Here is a 23,918-nt window from a genome sequence, read left to right as displayed (position 1 = left end):
GCCCCGGTTGACACTCATCTGGTGGGTGACACCCCAAGTTAATTTTGGAGCTTATAAAAAATATAAATGCTTCAATTCTGAAAAATGTTCCGAATAAATCTTCGATTATATTTCATCTGCAAAATTTAAACGAAAATAGAGTACTATACTGCGGAGAAAGGACGGGTATATGTAGGGGAGACTGGGGATACTTGATCCCACAGCCAAAAATGTACCAAAATCAATAAAAACTGGCAACACTTTGTTTCAGCCATTTTGTTTTATCTCAAGAATGTGTTTTCTTTTCTTTCTTTTTTTTTTTTAGGAAAGCATTCTGAAGTTTACATTATCCGTTATATATAACTTTAAAAAAAAAAAAAGAAAAAAAAACGACGCGTAATGTTAAGTATAGACAGTCTTTAATAATTGAGACACATTTTTAGTAAATTGCCACTGATTGTTAATAATCGCACAGGTATATTTGTAAAAATCGCATATTAGGGATACTTGAACCCTTCGTTTAGAGGGAAACATGATCCCAGGGATCAAGTATTCATATGACAATGTAAACACAATGACAACAATTTAACTGTTGTTCACTTTGCTGACATTAACTTTAAACATTCAAAACTATGTTAACAAAATAAAATAGGTCATAGTATGAGTGATAGATTTAAACAATCTCTGCAGTAAGTATGCTAAACAAATAAAATATCAGTTCGCACTTGTAACCCACATAACACCTTAAACATCTAAACATAAACTAACTCTACTGATGAATTATGTTCTGATTAGCCAAATAAGCATGAACAAGTTGATATAAATGTTGAATGAAAAAAAATGATTTTGCTATAGTTAGATTTGCAACAAAAAAGTGAGTTGCAAAATGTAGACTCCTTAGTGGATAGAATGCAAAGTTGGATTTCTAGCGTTTGAAATACGTTTTCTAAAGCGAAAAGGTAATATACTTAATCTATCTATTTTCCATGAAAAATTGATAAAATGTGTTAAGATACACACATCCAGTTGGGTTAAGTGGAACTTTAAGAACTGTAACAAACGAATTGTTTTTATTCGACTTTTCAGGTTTTGAAAATGTATGCTGAACTTTCTTTTATTTTTTATAAGTACACTGATACTTACATTTTTCTTCCCTCTCTTTTAAATTTAATTCAATCGATAAAACTCTTAATTTTATTATTGCAAGTGAAGACGCAAATAATTTGACTTTTGTGCTTGTCATCCTATTTTTTTTTTATTTGTTGTTAATTTAGCTTTATTACGTTACTTGAAAAAAATTGTTAGTTTTATTTATAAAATATATTGTTCACAGCTGTACTGGAGGATAAGTAACTGATCAAAAGCATAGTAAGTTCTTTAAAGTAGGGTACATTTTTTTTCATTAGTGTCCTAGTGGAATTTAAAACAATGTTATTTTGTGTTCACATTATTATAGTCTTATAAAGAAAATAAGAAATAGTGTTATTTTTTAGAAATATTATATAGAAAACTAAAATCCATAAATAAATTGCTGATCTAATGAAAAGTCTATGTATTTTCTCAGTGGGTAGTATCCTCCATAAAGGGTTCATGTATTCCTTGATGTTGGGATACACGATCCCTTTATGAAATTATTGAAAAAAAAAAATATTTTACCAAAACTATCTGTTTAATTTCAACTAAAAAAGTACTACCAGATAGAGGAAAAATTGCCTAAAAAAAAAAAACTGATTAATTGGCAGTAGAAAAAAAAATTGAAAACCGAAGTGGGGATCAAGAATTCCCAGTGTCCCCTACGTCTGGAGCAAATTTTACACAAAATGGGGCGGTATACAGCTTCGTACGTTAAGTTTTTTACTGTATTAATATTTATTTTTTGCTCAATTTTTAATTTTAATTTTATTGACTGCTTTAGAATTAACCTAAATAAGATTTTAAGGTTCACAGTAATTTTTGAGTTCAGTAAACAAAAAGTCATTTTCTTATTTTATTTCATACTTTTAAGTGAGAACTAAGCTTATAAACAACGTCTTTATATTTGAAAAACAGATTTATTTTATCGGATCTTTTGGATTTGCGCTTTCGCACCAACACTTATTTGAATTTACTAAACACCCTCAGAAGCTTCTTCCCCCACTAACTCAAGGGATGCGTTCTTTTTACTATTCTATAACTGAGAAGAAAGTAAAAAAAATACATTAAATATTTTTATTTGAGAGTGATTACTTAGAAAATGTTAGGCAACAAAACCGTTTGCTTTTTGTTAAAGAAAGTTAAAAAAACAAGCAAACTAGGAGACGGCGCAGGTAGCTATTACAGAAAATTCGATAAACAATCAAGCTATCTGGTATGCAGTGACAGTTATTTTCTTATTAGTAGGCCTTTATGCATGTAATCGAACTAATTGGTAGTCAGTTTTTTTTTTAATGCAAAGAGAATCTGAATATTAAATTTAAAAAAGACCGGGAGTTGGAGTCGGAATTGACCTGTTTTCTAACGACTCCGACTCTAACCTCTTTACCCGAAAATCAGTCCGACTCCGAATCTTCGACTCCGACTCCACAGCCCTGATTTTAACAAAAACTTTTATCAAAATATTTTACTTAGCATCTCATTTCTAAAGTGGCTGAAAACTTCCCTAAATGGTTGGATAACTTTGAACTAGGCTAATATATATAATTCATTTTATATGGTTTTTTAAATTATAATTCGTCAATTCTATATTTACCGGAATAAAATACTGGAACGTATTGTCGGCGCGTTCCGACGCTACTACACCGCTGTTGTTTTGCGATTAAGAGAAAAATGTTGCGATTTTCTACTCATATCTTACCGAATCTAAAATCATCTGCAAGGAAACTGCTTCTTTTTTTTAGTGACAAAGTATTTATTGAAGATGGAATGGCAGCACCGAAAATTGTCCATGATGTACTTAATAGAATGAGCAAACAAAGCAATGTCCAGAAGTTCATCCGAGCTGATGATGCAAGGTTTCTTTTCTCAGTACCGAGCAACCCAGGTCTGAAAGAAAACAAGAAAGACTAAGTTTTAAACGATTGAAAATGTTTTGCATAAGTTTAAAATACACATTAAGTCTTGCGTTGGTATGTTCGAATAGAGTAACTGGATAACCGGTGACTAATCAAGCGCGTTCTAATAGAGCTGCCGGCTGATGAAAACTAATGGAAACATCCTATGAACACTCACCATGACGTCACCAAATCAACCACTGACGTCATCAAATCGACCAACCGGTTACTCTACTCGAACATACCCAAAGAAAATTGATTAAAATAAAAAATACTTCAAATCAGATTTAAATATATTCGCAACTCCAATAAACTATAGACGGCGCTGCAGACACTGTCTAATGGCGGATGAAAAAGGTAAAACAAACAAATGCCGTAACTTTTCACTTGCTTTGACGCTTAGTGAATGACAGTAATTTTTCATCGTGTTTGTAGGAAGCTTTCTTTTCTATTCTTCTGAAATTACATTACACCACAAACTGTCTGAAGCCTGTAATTTACTCCAAAGAAAACACGTGGAATGGAATGTTTTACCATTTTCTTTAGTATTATTAATCACCGCAAGGTAGCGTACTCAAGCTCTGGAGTGGCAAATCTTGCTTTTTTGTTTGGATCCTTACCTCAAAAATGTTTCTCCACAACGGTAATATACTTCTATGTGTGCCCCTTTTCGAGTTCTGAAAAGATTTAAATGATTGTCTATTTCGCGCTAGGCACTAGCGCAGCCGGAATTTACTTTCTGTGGGATGAGGGTTTGGCCATAAATATACGAATAAACTGTTATGATTGAAAATGTATGTTAGACCAAAGATTCTGGGGGATTGACTCTCAAAGTCCTCTTTGCGGTGCGCCATCGGAGTTTTTCTTTCATAGAGGCCATTTTCAGTTTTTGATGTTAGCGCCACTTACATGCCTTAAGTTGATATTGTACCAATGGGAATAAAAGTTAATTAGATATGAGTAATGTTTAAAAAGAATTCAGTATAAATCTAGAAGAGTTTTTTTTTCTTTCAATATATTTTTTTGAAGCTTTGCAAGACTTTATAAACACCCTATATTTTACATAAATTTTAAAAATATATTTGAAAAGGTAAATTCAGATTTTAGATCCAAAGTTATCTCCTTATTTACTTCATTTGGGTATTTTTTTCAGGTTGACTTAATTATTTAAATTGATTAGAAATGTTTCCTTATTTTGATTTATAGCGATCGGTTCAGTGAATTGACATTTTTCGTAAGGTAAATGCACCAGTAGTGGCCACTGCTTCAGTAGTAGCCACTTTAAGGTTTATATTTTAAAAATAAGGATTCTAGGGGTCCCAGTGGATTCAAATTTGCAGGAGGTAGACCTCAGGCTATAGTGTAGTGGGCAGTTCAAGGAGGAGTAGGTAGAGCACCATGAAAAATTGTTATCAACTATTTAACACGGTCGCCTGGATTGTCGATCTTTTTTCAGCTGTCTTCTAACGCTTCTCCGTAACGAGGTATATAAACATTGTGTTGTATTATGAATTGAACAATGCTCAAAAGTAATATTTTTAGAGCTGTAACCATGTTATGAAATGTGAAAGATCATGTTTGGAACGTTTTCAGCTCGAAATAGTTGCTTTTTTGGCTGACAGTTTTCCTGGCCACTACTGGTACCAAAAAAGTTGGAAAATTCAAAATAAACCACCAAGTGGCCACTACTGAACCAGGAAGGTTTTTCATAAACTAACTCAATTTTCCTTTTAATAGGTTGTAATCTCTTTACATAAAAACCTGCCTCGTTTCTGACATAATATTATTGTGTGATCTAGTAATGGCCACCCGGTGGCCATTTCTAAACACCAATATGGCCACTACTGACTCATGTACATTATATAATGGCCACTAGTGGATCAGATTTCAGGTTTGAAAAAATTGAACAAATTGACATTCTGGCATTTTTAAACTAGTATGTTGTGGCCATCACGAAACTTTCTTCTATATTTTTCCTTTTTCTGATCCCTCCTCATGCTTGACGAGGAAGCAATATTCCTAACAAAAACAAAATTACACATGCAAAAACTTGACGACCATCCCAATGTCTGAATTTTTGTAATAACAAAACAAAGAGCGAAAATTGAAAGTTACTTTAAAAGCCTTACTTCAATTATTTACAAATATTTTATTTATTAACAAACATAAGATGGAAACAGTTAAAAATTTTAAATCATTGAGATAATATTTCCGATCATTTCCATACAATTAAAATCACGAGAAATACGCAGACGACAATCTATTACGATTTATCTTTCTTATTGTTGCATTAATAAAACTTTTTATTCAAAAAAAAAAAAAAAAAAATCAACACCTCTTGGAGCGATTGGAGTCAAAATTGAACCAAAGCCTGTTTACGTATGGATTCACATATATTCCAAATTTCAACCAGAACGTAGCATTACTTCTTGAGATAGGGCACTCACAATGGAAAAAAAGAACGAGCGATTGCGCTGCCCCCCTTTTAGCTGTTGACACCAAAATAAAATCAGCTCTTATATCCACTAAGGGCTACTTGTCAAAAAAATTTTGTTTGATTCCGTTCGTTATTTCTTGAGATACAGCAGTCACAATTGACGATAAAAAACGTTCTATAACTCAACCCCCGTTTGAGCTATTGACACCAAAATTGAATCAGCACCTGCTCCTGTTAGGGGCAACATATGGACCAACTTTTGTTTGATTCCGCCAGTTACTTCCTGAGGAATAGCAAGCACGCGTAACTCAAAAAACGTCCCATTGCTCCACCCCCCTTGGAGGAATTCGCGCCAAAAACTAATGGGCACAAGTTCACATAGGGGCACATATGTGTACCAAATTTCGGTCAATTTCATGCGGTAGTTTTTGCTGTAGAGCGGCCACAAAAAACTGGTCACACACAGACGTGACACACACACATACACACATACATACACACACACATACATACATACACACACACAGACAGACAGACAATTTCCAAAAATAGTCGAAATGGACTCAGCACACCTCAAAACGTTCGAATCCGTCAAAATTCGAAATTCGAAAATTTGCACGAATCCAATACTTTCTTCTATATCTATATATATAAAAATGGAGTTTGGTAAATTTGTTCCCTAAGATCTCAGAAACTACCCGGCAGATTTGACTGAAACTTTCACCGTTTGTTCAGTTTGGTACTGGGAAGGTTTATAGACCAGTTCGAAAAAAATCCGATTGATAGTTCCCTTTTTATTCCAATTTTAGGCCCAATTTTCGCATAAATGCCCCAATATGGAGGTGGAAAAAAACGTGCACATATTAACATTATATGTCCATCGAAAGCGCCAATTTTTCTGCTGAAGATAGCATCTGTTCGAAGTTTCTAAGTTGTATAAAAAACGAGTTATGAGCTTTTTTGTTCCCTGTTCGAAGGCTTTCATCAACCCAAGTCATTATTTAGTGTGTCATCTCAACTCCCAAGAATTGTTGTATTGTTGAATATTTTTGAGTTTCGTCTGACTTTTTGAGGCTTTTCTCAAGTCAAATCTTAAAGTAACGTTTTTCCACAAGATTGGCTAAAAATGAATGGATTTGGCTGATCATTTTACTTTTAAACGGAACTTATGTAATTAATGGTTTATTATTATTATTTATGCTGATTGGACACTTGCTCACTATATCCAACCAACCAGCAGAAATATCGCCAGAATTTTTTCAGAAAGATTTCAGTTGCTGATGCATTTGGCAGTTTTTTCCACTGTCGCTGTTTTTGAGCCCAAAGACTACGTAATAATGTTTCTCAGCTTTCACCATGTAAACAAAATATCGCCAATCAAAGATACTTAAAAAAAAACAAATACTGTGTAAAAATAATTCAACAACTAAATTAGGCAAATCCATAAACCGCACAAAAACTTCCATTAAATTTTCTTTTTGCACGATTTCAAACAATCGCCAAATTTTTCTACTTATTTTTGGAAACATTTCGGATGAAACCGTTTAGCGCCTTTTTTTTTTTTTTTTTACCAAAAGTATCTCAGCATCTTGCGACAATATTTCTATAATAAAATAATAAAAATTAGTAAGGAGGGGGAGTATTATCGAAAGTGTCCCAAAATGATTCTCGCAAATTTGGTAAGATTTTAAACCGCACCAAGTGCCCACAAAAATTGAAATTTCCCAAAATAACTAAAGCAAGTGTAAGGGGAACACGGGCGGCTACAGTTTTTAAAACAGTTCGTACATCAATAGCCATACAGAGAAGGTTTTAGATTTAAAAAAAAAGTACTAACAGATAAATCTTTTTAAACATGTAAAGTTTAATTTCATATTTCGGTAATTCTTCAAATTTGTACAGGCTTAAATGTCGCGCTTTCGTTTCTAATTGAATATTATTCCGTTCTTTATACTTATCGCTATTTTAGTTTAATGAGTAAGGAAGAAGCTCGATTTTTAATCACGTCAAAAAAGGTTTGTTTTAAATTCTTTCGCTTAAAACAGAAAACAAGGGCAAGTAACGATTGTTTCGCATAATTATTACTGACCCAGGCAACGCCGGGTATTTTTGCTAGTATTAGATATAGAAGAAAGTAAAAATGGGACGATTAAGGAAGAGAAGGGCTATAATATGATCATTGAGTTTCAAATATAGTAATTGATTGTGTAGGCCCACAGTTTAAAAAAGTCACAAAAATATGCTTCACAAGGGCGACTGCTAATGCGTTTATACCTCTTCTATGGACAGGCCCGGATTACTCAACAGGCCACCCCCTAGGCCTATACGCCCTGGCCTACGGGCGCATATCACGGGGGGGGGGAATTATTAAATAACTTGTTGGTTTAAAAAAAAAAAGCAATTTGGCGCTAGTATAAAAAGAGGAGAAACATTCTACTAGAGATTGCAACCTGCTTGCTGAGCAGGTAAAAAATTAAGGGGAAAGGGCATAATGCTTGATCGAAGTTATCCCTTTTCGAAGCAAAGCGGATAATTTTTAATTTCTTAGATTTAAGCAATCATTTCTAGAAAATACAGATTTTTTTAAGGTAAAACACTTATTAGAAGTAAGTCACACACAGTAAAATTAGAAAAAGCCATGATATATAAAATTCCCAGTTATAACACTTGTTTATGGAACAATTTTTCTCTTTGGTAGTCTAAATCATGTCAGTAAGTATGTGTTTTGAAATTTATAATCTATTGATTCATATTTATTTATGACTTCTAATAGTCAGGGACGCCTAAAATTCAAATTTTTGGGAAGGGGGAAATTATCAGTTTACCGGATAAAACTTCAAAGCTTACCGAATAAAAAATAGGAGCATGGTACTGCTAGTAGTTTTCTAAATTATCTGTGGCTAGCAATAATTTAGTAGTTACTAAATATATGTTTACAATAAATAGCATTAATAATCAGAAAAGAAATAAAATATTAAAGTACTTAAAAAATTATTTACTAGACAATACCAGATATTTACCGCCAAAGTTTTATGATAGGTTACAAATGTTGCAAAATTTCCGAATTTGTAAAATATGTAACATTTATGGAATTTTTAAAAATTTTACCTTTGAAAATTCCCTGATTTCTGTATTTTTACGATGTACAAAACGTCCGTAATTAGTTCTTTAGACCAATTTTATTTTCTAAAATCTTCATTAACTTAAGACATAGCTGAGAATTAATGATAATTTTTATGAGTCTCTTGAATCAACACGGATGACCTAAAATTTTTGCATCGAATGCGATCGGCAGTATTAGAAGTCTAAAAGTCCTCAACTACACAATAAGACATATAAAGAGGATTAAAAATAATACTAAATACATAATTATAAATGTCCAAAAGGTAAAATCACAAAGAAAAGAAAAATGAGTGAGTATCAAAGAAGCGGATGCAATCGGATTTAGAAATGTGTGAAAAATTGGGATTAACACGTAATAGCGTAAAAAATGGCCAAGATGCGTAAGTTTAAGCTAATGTGTAGAATTCGATAAATATGCATGTTCTTGAACTCAAAATCCATGACCAATTGCCAATTTCCATGACTTTTGAGCAGTTTTTGCCGAAAATCATGATTTTCCATGACCATTTTTGATCATAGCCGAAATCCTAAGTGCATGGACACCCTGCCTTTAGTAGTATTGAAAACATATGCTGCCAATTTCCTATATCCATTGGTAAGTTGGTAACCTTGGTAAGTTGTAGGAAACAAATTGTCCTAGAATTATATTGAATTGTGTACTTACTATTTTCTTATGAACTAGTGGTACCCGCACGGCTTTGCCCGTAGTAGAAAAATTAAAAGGTCTTTTTGTTCGCCTGTGTATTTACAAATAATGTATGGTAACTTTCTCGCCAATTGGGTTGCCCATATTACGGTTCCACGTTATAATAACTTGGTAATTTGCTCGTCTATCTTATGATTATTTTACTCGGGAAAATGTTCTTAAAATTGAATAGAAAAAAAAAAACAAAATCGAATTTTCGAAAAATCGCTTTGAGGTGCACACCTTATGCTACAAACTAACTTTGTTCCAAATTTCATGAAAATCGGCCGAACGATCTAGGCGCTATGCACGTCACAGACATCTAGACAGACAGAGATCTAGATATACAGACAGACAGACTGTCGGCTTTTTTATTAGTAAAGATGATTTCGTAGTGGTAATAATTATTCAGTTCATACTTACCAAAGTTCATATGTAGAATACTTAAAAAGTACATTCGTTTCCTTTTACTGTTTTTTTTTTACATTAGCGTACAAAAAATACAAATACTAATTTTCTACTAAAAACTCTTTATTTTATCCTAAAAACGTATGTACTTTGAAGAAAGAAATGTACAATAAAAATGTGATTAATATATTGGTACTTAATGTAACCATAATATTGAATCAATTTTATCCATCAGTTATTTGAGTTTAAAGTGAGTAATGCAAATTCTAAGGAAAGATGTCAGATGGCCACTACTGACTCATGCATGTGGCCACTACTGAAAATCCCAGATTTTGGATCAAATTTGAAGTTTGGGAAAAAATGGATAAAAAATTGAAAAAAATTGAAATTCTGGCATTTTTAGAAAATGGGACGATTCAGGAATAGTTGGGCTATAATACGCTCATTGAGTTAAAAAATTGGAATTAATATTGTAGACCCACAGTTTAAAAAAGACACAAAATATGCTTAACTGTGGCTACTACTGGTGCGTTACCTTATATATCTTCATTTTCGATAATAAAAACTCTCGTTGAAAGTTAGAGCATCGGTATTGATAATATTTTTGAGAAGGTGTACTTTTTATTTTTAGTTAGCAATTGATTAGCTTGCATCCATTTATTGCACTTCTCGTGGAAGGATCTAGGGAAAAAAAGAAAAATGACAATCGCTGGCTCTGATTGCTAAGCTAAGAAACGGCATTATTTATTAATTATGCCGGCCATATAAACGGCATTATTTATTGTTTTATCGTCTGTTGAGTTGATCTTTACTCTTCCTGGAACTTTTTCTTTTCGCTTTTGGCAAACGATGAATAAAGGCACCAATTTTTTTCACATGATAATCTTCTCATTAATTTGAGTGTGTTGATGATTTTGAGAGTTTTATTTCTTTCGAGCTGTGATTGCGGAAATCGTAGTATTAATTAAATCCTGAAGTAATCTTTTCGAGCATTTATGTCGTTGATGTGATATAAAATGCACTGTAATTGATATCTAATATGTTCGAAAAGTTTTTAAATAAATACTGCTGTGTTAAAAAGTCGAGTACTTCACACTCAATGGTTTGAGAATATAATAATAACTTAGGGTATTTTTAGCAGTAAGATGACGTCTCTAAGTCAGGGCTAAGGTAGACCTACATGCAATATGCTATACAGCCCAGTTATCACATCCTGAGACTGCAGTTTCGTTTTTGTTAGAACTCCTCAGTCAGGAATAGTAAATGACCGAGCCGGAGACAAATGCCATCTCATTGAAGCTTAGAGAGCCAACAGACTGGTAGATAAAGTGAATTTATCTCTGTCTGGTATATTACATGTAGTTCTGCCTTAGCCCAGGCCAGGGTCGCGCCAAGCCTGATCGGCGCCGTCGTGCTAATGTCTTTTGATCGCCTTTAGTCTTTGGCTTTCGGGGAAAATATAGTTAACACCTGGAAAGAGGTTTTTTAAATATATAATGGAAGAAAATACGATTGGCATTTAATTTATTTAAAAATAATGTGTAAATATTTAATTTTGGAATATGATGTCCCGAAATTATTTCGAGTTTAGCTGCTCCTCTGATATGTCAATAATGCATTTTGGAAAAAGAAAAATGTTTGAAATATCAAAGTTAACCCCACTGTGAGTATCTATCTAATCTCTAAGTGATAAATAATTAATAAAACAAATATGCCTGTAAAAACATGACAACAGAAGCAGTGGCGCAACTAAAAAATAGTTTCAGGGGGGCATAATGAAAAAAATTCTTTTAAAATTTTTGAAATTTGTTGTTTTAAAAACGCAATTTTAAGCGGTCTTTGGTGGTGTTATGGGGAAAAACGGTACAAGGGGCTCCGCGGAAATTTGTCGAAGTTGAAGTCTTAAAACGCGATTATAGGCCATATTTATTGACGTCAGAATAAGAGATGGAACTCTGGGATTCTACCCGATTTTTTTTTTTGTAAAACAGATAGAAATCAATTCCTCCTCTCCTTTCCAATTTTTTGAAATTGAACTTCCAAAAACGCAATTGTAGACACCTTTGAAGATTTTTACGGGAAGGAGATTTTAGAGCTCCCCCCCCCCCCCCGGAAAAGTTTTCAAAATTAAAGCCCTAAAAACTTAAACAATATTCTATGATATTAGGAGAAGAAGTTCAGAGGCTATTTCACTTAAATTTTACGTAAGTCATGTTTTAAAAACCTAAATTTTAATAATATTAAAGAAAGGCGGTTTGGAGACCCTTGTCCGAATGTTTTCTGAAATTGAAGTCTTAAAAACGCGATTGTAAGACCATATTTGGTAACATTAGGGCCGGCAGTCTTTCAAAATTGAAGCTTCACAAAAGCACTGTTAGGTGTTTTTCGACCACAGATTCAAGCGATGTTTTTTGGTATTCGAGGACTTTCCCTGGAAACTTTGCGAAATTGAAGATCCGGAAACGAAATGAGATGCTCCGTAATGCTTTTGGCGGCGGGAGAGGGAGAGAATCGGAGGAGTAGCATTTTGATGACAATCTTACTTTCAAATGAACTAGATAAAAGAAAAATAATAAGGAAAAAAGAAATAGGACGAAGAGCGGAGTAGCTGAACAATTAGCTGTAACTACTGAAATTTTTTAATTCAAAGATTTCTTTTTGAAAGAAACTTAAGTTTTTCCCCCAACATCATTATTTTTTTCTTATTAAAATCATTTTGTTTACCTAAGACGCGTTTTTTTTCTCTCTTCAATAATAAAGAATATATTTGAAAAACATTTATCTCAGCATTCTGGAGGTGCATAAATTTTAATACAACATATTAACTGCAAGAATCAAAATGGGGAATAGCAAATTTCTTGCGCTTTGTATGCTTAACCTTGTAAAATTATAGCCATACCGAAATAGCATTCACGACTTCACATATGAAGAAAAATACTCAAGTATGCATAAATTAGCATCGTGTGTTTTCAGTGTAAAGGATTGCGCTATTAAATAGCATGTTTGGACACAGCAAGGCAATATTTTTCCTTTTAGAAAGGCAGCGAGGAGGATTGCTTGTTATAATGAGCAGTATAATTTCACCATCACTATTAGATATAATGAAAAGTTCAATTTTATTTTTTGGTTGGAGATTTTTTGCACTCATTTGGAGCATTTTTGATTGGTAGAGCTCGGCGCCTTTTTGACTCTGGCGCCGTCGTGCGTCGCACGACCTTGCACATAGGGACGGCACGGCCCTGGCCCAGGCTTAGAGGCGGTAACCTACTGTTAAAAATACTCAAGCTTTTCCTACAATTCACGAGTCCAACCGCACTATGCTGTGATGAGATAAATTTACTTTATCTAACTGTTGTTGGCACTCTTAGCTTCAATGGGATGACATTTGCCTCCGGCTCTGTTGTTCACTATTCCTGACTGAGGAGTTCTAACAAGAACGAAACTGCAGTCTCAGGATGTGATAACTGGGCTGTCTGGTATATTTTGCATGTATTAACTTAGGGCTCCATCCACAAATGATATCACGCTTTGATAGGGTGGGGGGGGGGGGGAGAGAGGGGAAAACAAGAAGTGATACATCACGCATTTTTATAACAATACGCGTGTGAAAAACAGCGTGACATGGGACAAAAGAAGAAGAGGAGGTAGGGTGAAGTGTGACTTTGCGACAAAAAGGGAGGGGGTCAAATTCAGTAAAAAAAAGTGCGACATTATTTGTGGACAGTCCTTTAGCGGAACCAAACTCATCGGTTCCGAACATTGTTCTCATGTGATTTTATATTTGAATTACGTTGAGAATAAGAATTGCAAACACGTGATTCAAGCACACAAGAAACCTCCTTTCAATGCAAAAGTGAGCTTATAGAACACTTTTGCATTGAACAAGAAACCTCCTTTCAATGCAAAAGTGAGCTTATAGGGTAAAACACACTCATCAAAAGCTGTAGAGTCAATTTTGCTGCATCTTTTCACCCATAACCTCTCTCTAGCTCTTTTTATCTTGAAAAGAGCGTTGCTTGGAATCCCGAAACTCGTGTCTAATTCATATTGCTATTTGTGCATTTAAGCTTCATTTTTGAGATTGCTGAAGGTACCGTAAAAAGATACTTTGGCCGTAGAGTTAAGCGAGCGTTTATTCTCCTACTCAGGAACGTGCACGGAGGGGGGGGGGACACCTGTTGGCTCGGGCCCGAGCTTGCAGGGGGCCCAAGATTTATAAAATGAGGGCTGAAATATATCAAGGGACGTAGGGGTAGGTAGTGGTGTAGGTATGTAGAGGAGGGTCCGTAAAAACCATTCGTGACGGGCCCCAAAATTTATGTGCGCTTCCATGCTACCGCTTCATTTGAAAGAAGAATTCGCTTTGTTGCAATTTTAATTATCCGATTTTATTTCTATATTTTTTGCGATATTGTTTTCTTCTTACATTTACAATATATTTTAATTTCGTGTTTGTTCCCTGCTTCCTTTCTGTTATCTTTTTGTGTCATATTATAGTGTAAGAGCCCACTGCAAATTTCTGCCTCCCCATCTGTTTTTAAAACAAAACACATTTTTTGTACATAAATTATGATTAATGGAATATATTTTTGCCGATTGCCTATCAAAACATGGCCGCAAGAGTGCGGAGATTTTAAGTTGCAGATTTTATAAATTTTGAACCATGCTAAAAGGAAAATTGATTTGTACACCTTTTGCATAGTCTTAAAAATAAAATAATGAATGGTTAAACTGGCTAGTAAAACATTTTTGAGATAGAAAAGGAGAACTAAAAAAAAAGCATAAAATGCATCTAAAATGCAAAATGGCAAAGCTAGAAATGTGTTAGCGCATGGCCCCACTAGATGGCAATGACGCTTTATGGGCCTTGACAATTTGTGACTTTTCTGTGTTAAACCGATGCAACTATGATCTATCTGCTCTTGAAATTCTCGAAAAATGCAAAACTTCATATGTCCCCCATTTTGACCGAAAAAGCGCTGAATCCAATCCTGTGTATCTACCAATCAATGACAATGTTTCAAAGTTTGCTTATTTTTGATTGGACATTGCCCGTTTTGACTGTTGAAGATAAGTTTGAAGTTGTTGTGTGGCAACACCAAAGTTAAATGTTTCCGAGAAGTCGATTGGCATCAGTTCTGATGTTATGTTCTGTAGAATATCTGTCGTGTTTGTGTGTGTTTGTCTCTTGTATTTTTCACTCATCTTATATCAATAAAATTTTGTTAAATGTAAGAGGTTATGGGCCCAGCTGCTCTCTACAGTAAAAACGAAAGCTGAAGTAAAATGAAACGCGTTTGTTTCGCTTAAAAAAAAAAAGAAGTAAGAATTCGAAATTTGAATTTGGACAAGTGAAAACGAAAATGAGGTATGAGGTGAGTGGAACATTCTAAAAAGGAACTTCGATTTAAGAAACTGTTGGTTGGTGATTTATTATTTATAAATTAAAGTGTGCATCGTAAAACAAAAATGGATTTCTGTAAAAACGAAATAGAAGAAACAGTAACATTAAAAGATGCGCAGTCTTTCGAATTATGGAAATTTCAAGTTGATATTATTTTAAAAGCTAAGGAACTGTATGAAATAGTTAGTAAGGAAGAATTGAAGGAAGATAAAGGTTTCGCAAATAAGGATGCTATAGCTCAAAGTTTGATAGTAAGAACTGTCGATAAAAAGTTGTTGGTACATTTGCTTTCCTGTAAAACGGCAAAAGAAATGTATGATAAATTAAAAGCTTTGTTCTGTCAAGAAAATGAATGTTGAGAAAGATTGCTTCTTCAGAAATAAAAAATCAAGTGATGAAAAGGTAAATAAATTGGCATTTTATACAGATAGCAAAGGTGAAAATGAAGAAAAACTTACTTTTGTGGTGGACAGTGGAGCATCTAGCCATATGGTTAATGATAATTCTTTTTAAAATGAAATTAAGAAGTGTAATATTGATATTGGTATTGCTGATAAAAATAACAAAATGGAATCCGTTGGTATTGGGCGAGGTCTCGTATTGGGCATATTGAAGGTAAAATTGTTCGTTGGAAAATGTTCTTCTTGTACAACAGTTGACGAAAAATTTGTTATCAGTTAGTGCTATCACAGAAAAATGAGGAAAAGTTGTTTAGGACTCGAATGCTGTAAAAATATCTAAAAATGGATGTACAATTCTTGAAGGACGTAAAAACAGAAGCGGACTTTATGAAGTAAGCATAATTGACAAAGCCAAAGAAAATGTATTTCTTGCAGAAGATAAAATTTTTGAATGGCACCGAAAAATGGGACACATTGGAATTGATAATCTAAGAAAATTAACGAAAATAAGTATTGGTATTGACATCCAAGATAAGGAGTGTAAGTTGGAGCAAAAATGCTAAGTGTGTGTTAAAGTCAAGCAAGTGAGACAACCGTTTTCAAGCGTTCGAAAAAGAGCAAACCGTGTGTTGGAGATAATACACACTGACATTTGTGGAGCAATTGATCCTGAAACATAGGATGGAAACAAGTACAGTAAAACCTGTAAAGTTGACCACCTTTATAAGTTGACCACTCGTTTATGTTGACCGCTTTTGTCAGGAACGGAATTAGTCCCATCTTATATAATGAAAGAAAACCTCTGTAACTTGACCACCTCTCTACGTTGACCACCTATCTTGACCACTAATGAACCCCAAGTTTGTTTTGGAGTATTGTAAAAAACCCTTCGTAAGTTGACCACTTGGTTTATTTTTTAAAATTTTATTCAACAAATTATTATTTTTATTATTTTTTTATAGCTTTCCAAGAATATTTTTGATGCCAGACCAGCATTTTACCAACTAATGAAACAGCAGCATAACTAAACTTCCTTTTGAGTTTAACTCAATGGGTTTAACTCTCATGGGTTTGAGTTTAACCACATACTACTAAGAACCCATTTATTCTCCAAACTCGTTTTTCTTTTGTTGTTAAACGAAAAAAATTTTTTTTTTGATTAACTATAAATTTTTAGGAACTATTAATATAAAATGAGTAACTTTTCATAAACAATAAGACTTTTTTTTTTTGATCAATTTACTGAAATTTTAAATTTGCATAACATACTATACATCATTCTGGGAAAATAATCTCTAAAAATATTTGAATAACATTTATATTATTGATTCAAAGTAATGCTAAACAATGAAAGTGAGTTGAACAGAAAGAGTAAGTGTCAATTAGGCAAAAAATGAATGCATGGTGCAAGACTTACAAAAAAAAAAAAAAAATAATAATAATAATAATCATTACCCCCTTTATAAGTTGACCACCTGTCTAAGTTGACCACCAAAGTATTGCACCGCAAGTGGTCAACTTACACAGGTTTCACTGTATTTTATTACCTTTTTGGATGATTATACCCATTTTTGCACAGTAAAGCTGCTTAAAAACAAGTTTGAAGTTTCTGATGCTGTACAAGAATACATCTGCCAAGTAGAAGCCCTGCACAACACTAAAATAGCTACGTTAAGATGTGACAATGGCGGGGAATTTATAAATGCATTTCTACTGAATTGGCTAAAGAAAAGGGGGATAACAGTCGATGCAACAGTACCGTATTCACCACAGCTAAATGGAAAAGCTGAAAGACTGAATCGCAGTCTTATGGATAAAGCTCGTGCACTCATATTTGATTCTACTCTTGATAAATCAATGTGGGGAGAGGCTGTCTACACTGCTGCTTACCTACTAAATATGCAACCGTCATCAACTACTGACAGGACACCTGCAGAATTATGTACTGGTCGTATATTTAATTTAAGCAATATTGAAATATTTGGTACCAAGGCTTATGCAAAGAAACTGCATTATTTGAAAAAGTTGGATGAAAGAAGCAAAGCTTATTTATTTATTGGATACGCTCAAAATGGCTACAGGTTGTGGATCCTGAAAACAGAAAAATAATAATTGCAAGAGATGTTGTATTTGAGAAAATAAAAGCAAAATGCGTTATAGAAACTGAAAGCAAAGAAAAGGCTACTGCAGTTGAAATAGGTATCCAGGTTGTGAATATAGAAGCTGAAACATGTGAAGAAAATAACAGCAAAGAAATTGATGAAAGTGAAGAAAAAGATCAAGAAAATGAGGAAATTTCTGTTAAAACAAGATCATATAGCATAAGAAAACCTCAGTACCTAGATTCATATGAATTATATTCAGCATATTACTTATTAACCAGTAATGAAGACCCTCTTTCATTTGATGAAGCTATACAGCAAGATGAATGGAAAATTGCTATAGAAAAAGAATTAAGTTCTCTCAGAAGGCTTGATACATGGACTGAAGTTGATTTACCACCAGAAAAAAGGGCCATAAGTACTAGATGGGTTTTTAGAACCAAAGAAGATGGATCAAAGAAAGTTAGACTTGTTGCTAGAGGCTTTGAAGTTGAAAATGACTCTTTGAGTATATTGTATGCATCTATGGCAAGAATGTCAACAATAAGAATATTCTTGGCTCAATCAATAAAAGAAAATTGGAAAATAACTCAAATTGACATCCCAACTGCATTTCTTAATGGAGATTTTGAATCAGAAATTTATATTACCCCCCAAAAGGAGCTAATGCGGAGAAAAACAAAGTTTTGAAATTAAAAAGGTCACTTTATGGTTTGAAGGATTCTCCTAAATTGCGGAACAACAAGTTAAATCAAGTTCTAACTGAAAATGGATTTAATAGATCATTGCATGACTTCTGCCTATACTATTCAAGAAAAATTTGGATAATTGTATTTGTAGATGATATACTTATAACTGGTGAAGACAAGGAAGTAACAAAAGTTGTAAAACTGTTGAAAGAAAATTTTAATGCAAACATCTTGGGAGAAATTTCAAATTTCCTAGGTATGAAATTTTCAAGAGATGAAAACACCATGATAATTCAACAAAGCCATGTGATTCAGAAAATTCTTAAAGAATTTAAAATGGAAGATCGTAAAACCGTCAAGCCTCCAATGGAAGCAAATTTCAAAATTGACCCTTCATTGCCTGTAATAGATGTACCATACAGAAAGCTCATTGGAAGTCTAATGTATTTGGCCACAACTACTAGATCTGATTTAATTTTCTCGGTATCTTACCTGAGTAGAGTTTTGGACAAGCCTACAGCCCAAACCTGGAACGCGGCTAAAAGAATTACAAAATATTTGAAGGGAACTCAAGACACTGGTCTCCACTATACGAAAAGTATGAATAAGGATCGAGATCTAATCTGCTACTCTGACGCTGACTGGGCCAGCCAAGCAGACAGCAAAAGTGTGAGCGACTGCATTGTGAAGTACTGTGGAAATGTCATATCTTGGTTTTCAAGAAAACAAAATTGTGTGGCATTGTCATCTGCTGAATCCGAGTATATTGCGGCTGCAACATCAGCTCAAGAACTGATTTATTTAAAAGGCAGATTAAATGACTTTAATTTTTGTAATGTAATTCCAATTTTGTACATAGATAACATGAGTGCTATATCCATGGTAAGTAATTTTGAAAATTCGAAAAGAAGTAAGCACATCGACAAACGGAAGCATTTTATCAAAGATTTAATTGTTAAAAAGGAGATAATTGTTAAATATGTTAGTTCTGAAAATAATCTTGCTGATATGTTTACCAAACCATTAGGGAGTGTTAAATTCATTAATTTGAGAAATTTATGTATGTTCAAAAATTAAGTTTTCTCTATATGATTATTACTTGTGTAACATTAAAAAAAAGTTTTAAAATTTCAATTTAACATTTCTTAAAAGAACTTTAAATTGAGGAGGGGTGTTGAAGATAAGTTTGAAGCTGTTGTGTGGCAACACCAAAGTTTCATGTTTCCGAGAAGTCGATTGGCATCAGTTCTGTTGTTATGTTCTTGTAGAATATCTGTCATGTTTGTGTGTGTTTGTCTCTTGTATTTTTCACTCATCTTATATCAATAAAATTTTGTTAAATGTAAGATTGACCACAAGAGACGCTGAATCCAAGCCTGTGAATCCACCAATCAATGACAACGTTTCAAAGTTTTTTTGATTGAACGTCGTCCCTTTTGACCGCAAGAGGCGCTGAATCGTTACCGTCCAGTCGTCAGGGGCGGATACAGACTACCATTTTAGGGAGGGGGGTCATGCTGAAGGATGATCCCATCCCCCGCTTGAGTGTCAATAAAAACCACCTAATCGGCCAGGAATAAGGCGCTTAATAGAGCACAAAAATTAAAGATTATTTTCATAAGCAATAAAAAGAAGTAATATTTCAAATATTTACGTTCAAAAATAATTTTATTGATTTGAAATGTCCACTGAAATCGTTTACGATTTCATTCACAAAATGTTTGAACACAATGTCGATGGATGCTATTTTCAACCGTTTAGGGGAGGGGGGGTTATGACCCCCCCCCCCCCATGACCTTCCTCTTGTGTCTGCCACTGCCAGCCGTTACCATCGCAACAGGGACGATATTTGCTAAACCTAAGGCCCCTATATATACGAGCCGACGCATCAGCTCAAGATCAGCCTTTTTGGATCGGAACGCGTGTTTGAGTGGTTGTCTTTTCTGGCGAGTTATCGTGTTGGTGATTGTTCGCTGTAAGCAATTATTATCGGCACGTGAATTGTTTATAAAATAAAATATTATTTTCTGAAAATTTGGCGAAATTCGAAACTTTGTTGTGGTAACCCAAGCAGTGCAAAAATGAAAAATCCGATCCAAAATGGCTAAACTTAAGCTGATGCGTCGGCCTATCTATATAGCGGCTCTAGCCATTACCACACTAGACTTACTCTAGTATGGTGATGCTCTAGCTAAACCCAATCCTGCGTATCTGCCAATCAATGGCAACGTTAATGGGAAACAGGGATTGACTCTAGCGCCCTCTTTCTTATCATGAGTTTCAGCGATTGTCACGGCCTATAAAAATTAAGAGCGGCCATGGTCAGCGATATGGTATGAAAAGGAAGAAAGAAAAGGTCGAAATTTCATATGTCGAAAGGAAAAACGAAGAACCAGTTCATTTCCGAGGAAGAACAGAAATCATTTTTAATTAATATCTCCCCTAATTAAAAACGTATAATTATGCAACCAAGTCAAACAAGTAGCCGGAAAAATTATGAATCTTTCGATACTTAGTTCGATGCTCAGTTTTCTGTGGTTCATCAGGAGTAGCGATGACATACGTACATTCATACATACAAAAATCTCAGTTTTTAATATTTAAGAAGATAGCGGCTCTAGCAGTTAGGCTAATTATTTAATCTGTAATAAGAATATTACAAATTGGCGAACCATCGAGTTAAAATAAGATCGAAAAGGCTGGCTACGACTGAGACGTTGCAATTAAAGCTGGTCATAACAGTTAGTTTAAAACCAAAACTTATTTCGTTTTTCGCAATATTGTCTTGATTGTGCGCAATGTAACAAATTATAATATCACCGAGAAACAAGTTGGCGGTTTATTTTAGTTATTCAGGCTATTGTACATTTCAGCCAAAAGAGAAAAAATAGATATATGATAATTAAAATTTACACAAATTAATGTTTTCGTTTACTGAAATTGTTACATATTTTCTTCATAATTAAACGATTATCAAAATTATCCAACTAAAACAATAAATCACTGAAATTACATTTGATACGATGTTGTGAATGTTCAAAACTTTCCAGTTATAGGTAACGTCACTTGCTTTGGCGACTACTATCTACCTCTCTCCCTTAACTGTTTTTGGCAGATTATGTTTGTGGAGCAATTGAAATTGATTTGACAAATTATTTTAATGGTTTTTTCCATGTATTTCATGTGCTTAAAAAAAATTATTTGGTGGATAGTTTTACTTTCGATGATGACTTTTCAAAACTGCTTAGTGGATTATTTTTCAGTTTTAGGCTTGTTTCATCTCTCGTTTGGTTTGAAACTCCATTAAAAAATGAAAAAATGTATGTTATCGCCAAATAGTTAATTCCTACGCCATTTTGACCAAACATGGCGATAGTAAAAAAACAAAACAAAACAATTAAATATAATCGCACGGATAAACAATGCGCCTTGACAATACCTATAACTGGAAAGTTCCAAAACAATCTTTCACTGAAAGTACATTTTATTATATTTTCGAAACTAAGACTGTTTTTGTTCAAGATCTTCGAATAATTTAGCCGTCATATGTATCTAAGTAACATTTCAAAGAAGACGGAATGGGTAAAGTATTTATTCCTTTGGGCAGCAACCAGTTTTTGCTCAACACTTTCCTTACGGATAGTCTGCATACATGTTTTAGAGGCAATGGCCTAATCAAATGGCTCGCAAATGACGGTAGAATACAGTCATCGACAGCAGTAATAAAACTGTGGACTGTAGTTGTTGATACTCTTTCATTGTTGCATTTGAAGTTTAAAAAGTGACTGGGCGACCAGTACAGTGAATCATGGAGAATTAATCTTGCACACTGCACAAGATGCCAGTAGCCGTTTATCTGACTGGACATTAGTTGAGCATGGACATCAGGCGACAAGAGAGGATTCATTTGCAAAATTCGGCAGAAGATTTTACGCAAAGCCACAATGTCAACTCTCACTGGAAATCTTGCTCGGGTGACGCCAAAGTAATCGCAAAAAAGACTACCATATCGGATAAATTGATGAAGCAAAAATGGATTTCTCACTTCCACTGCCAACAATATTGGACTTCGCCAACCCGCGTCAGCATAAATCCAGGCATTGGCCATTCTGTAACCAGAGAAAAGAATTTTTTTTTCGTAAGTTGGTTCTAAAAAGTATTTAAAAACTGAATCTGTTTGTAGTCCAACGAATGTAGGACAGTCAGCAGGGGTTGGACAAAATATACATCCAAAATGGCCATCAACTTCGTGCGTCATTGTCAAAAGTTTTGAAATGTAGTCTCTGTCGTTCAACTGTGACCAGTACGCCCGCTGGATCGCGTAATGTAAAGCATCCTTCAGAACCTGTTTATCAGTTTCTGATGAAGGTTGCTTTATAAAACGGAGTTCTTCACACAAGTTTATTATGGTCCCACATTGATGCTGAGTAAAATGCAACTGATCATTAATTGACATAAATTGAGTTATTTTAGAAATGATTATGCTTTTCTTATCACGTTTCGACATTTAACGTTAATCAAAGGTTCTAAAAAAATATTTTACTTAAATAAGATGCTAAGGACTTAAAAAGGATGAATGATTGGGGTATTTGAAAATGAATATCTGTTTGTAAAAAGTAATCAAAATAAAAGGAATATTAGCTGTTGCCATCACACGTATAGAAAAAGCGATATTTCTTCCTTTAATTCACAATGGGAGTGTTTCATTCAGTTAAAAGTAGTACTCATAGACTAATAATAGGAGTAGACCGAGCTATGGCAACCCTTTTGCTGCTCACAAACCAAACCATGTGACTAGTGGGTATCCTAGCAACGGCGAGTGTTGATCGTAGCAGACGACGTCTTCCATATCTAAAGAAATCATGTTTGCCAAGAACTAAGTTTATTTTTTTATTCATAACACACAAGTGCAAGAAAAATGGTTCACTATTGCTGCGCATTTCCTTGCATAGAAAAATATGTAAAAGGATTACCTGTAACATTTCACCAGTACTATTAATGTTACATTTTATTTCATTTCTTGCAATTATTCTTTTCCGAGCCGTATTTCGATATGTAGTTCATAACTATTTCTATTAAATACTAAGTTATATCAGTGAAACTCATAGGAATACATTTTATACATTATTTTCCTAGCTTCTGGAAGTATTTTTTTTTTATCCTCAGAGAAAGTAGAATGCATTTTGAAAAGGTTTTTAAGTGTTAGCAAGTTTGTCTTAATGTTGGCGACAATTTTTTTTCCCGCCAATTTGAAAGATCCCCTTTTTAAAATGAAAACAATTTTTTAGTTTTAGTTCTCTTTTATGTACACATGCTATCTTTAAATAATTCGTATTTCTATGTTGAAATTTTAAAATTTTCGGGATTGTCAAATTTGATCCCGCTTAATTTGTGGTGATATCCGTTTAATAATTCTTTGACGTTATTTAGACAGTTTGAAATACTAAACTCGTTTTGAGAAGACAACTTATTTTTATCATATTGATTTAAGAATGTAAAGTGGGAAAATAATTCAGTGTTTAGTTTACTACAGTGGCGGATTTCTAAATTGGCTACTATTTAGTATAGCTTACGGCGGACAACTTCCATAGAAAGCAACTTTTTTAAATTCTAAATTCCTTCGGCATTCATTAGAAACTGTTGAAACTCGTTTGATATTTT

The 23,918-nt window shown here is 33.9% G+C and overlaps 1 protein-coding gene across 2 annotated transcripts in view; it reads right to left on the bottom strand.

Moving 5' to 3' along the window:
* LOC129229923 (Na(+)/H(+) exchanger protein 7-like) overlaps positions 1 to 23,918 on the bottom strand; it is a 288,720-nt gene that overhangs the window by 119,389 nt on the left and 145,413 nt on the right. For both annotated transcript variants that reach the window (XM_054864302.1, XM_054864303.1), the window contains exon 3: positions 2,813 to 3,000. In XM_054864302.1, the coding sequence (XP_054720277.1) occupies positions 2,813 to 2,951 (139 nt within the window). In that variant the 5' untranslated portion in view covers positions 2,952 to 3,000. The remainder of the gene's footprint in view (positions 1 to 2,812; positions 3,001 to 23,918) is intronic.

Source organism: Uloborus diversus, chromosome 9, assembly GCF_026930045.1.
Source record: "Uloborus diversus isolate 005 chromosome 9, Udiv.v.3.1, whole genome shotgun sequence".
Lineage (NCBI taxonomy): Eukaryota > Metazoa > Arthropoda > Arachnida > Araneae > Uloboridae > Uloborus > Uloborus diversus.
This window is presented reverse-complemented; position numbering and strand designations above follow the sequence as displayed.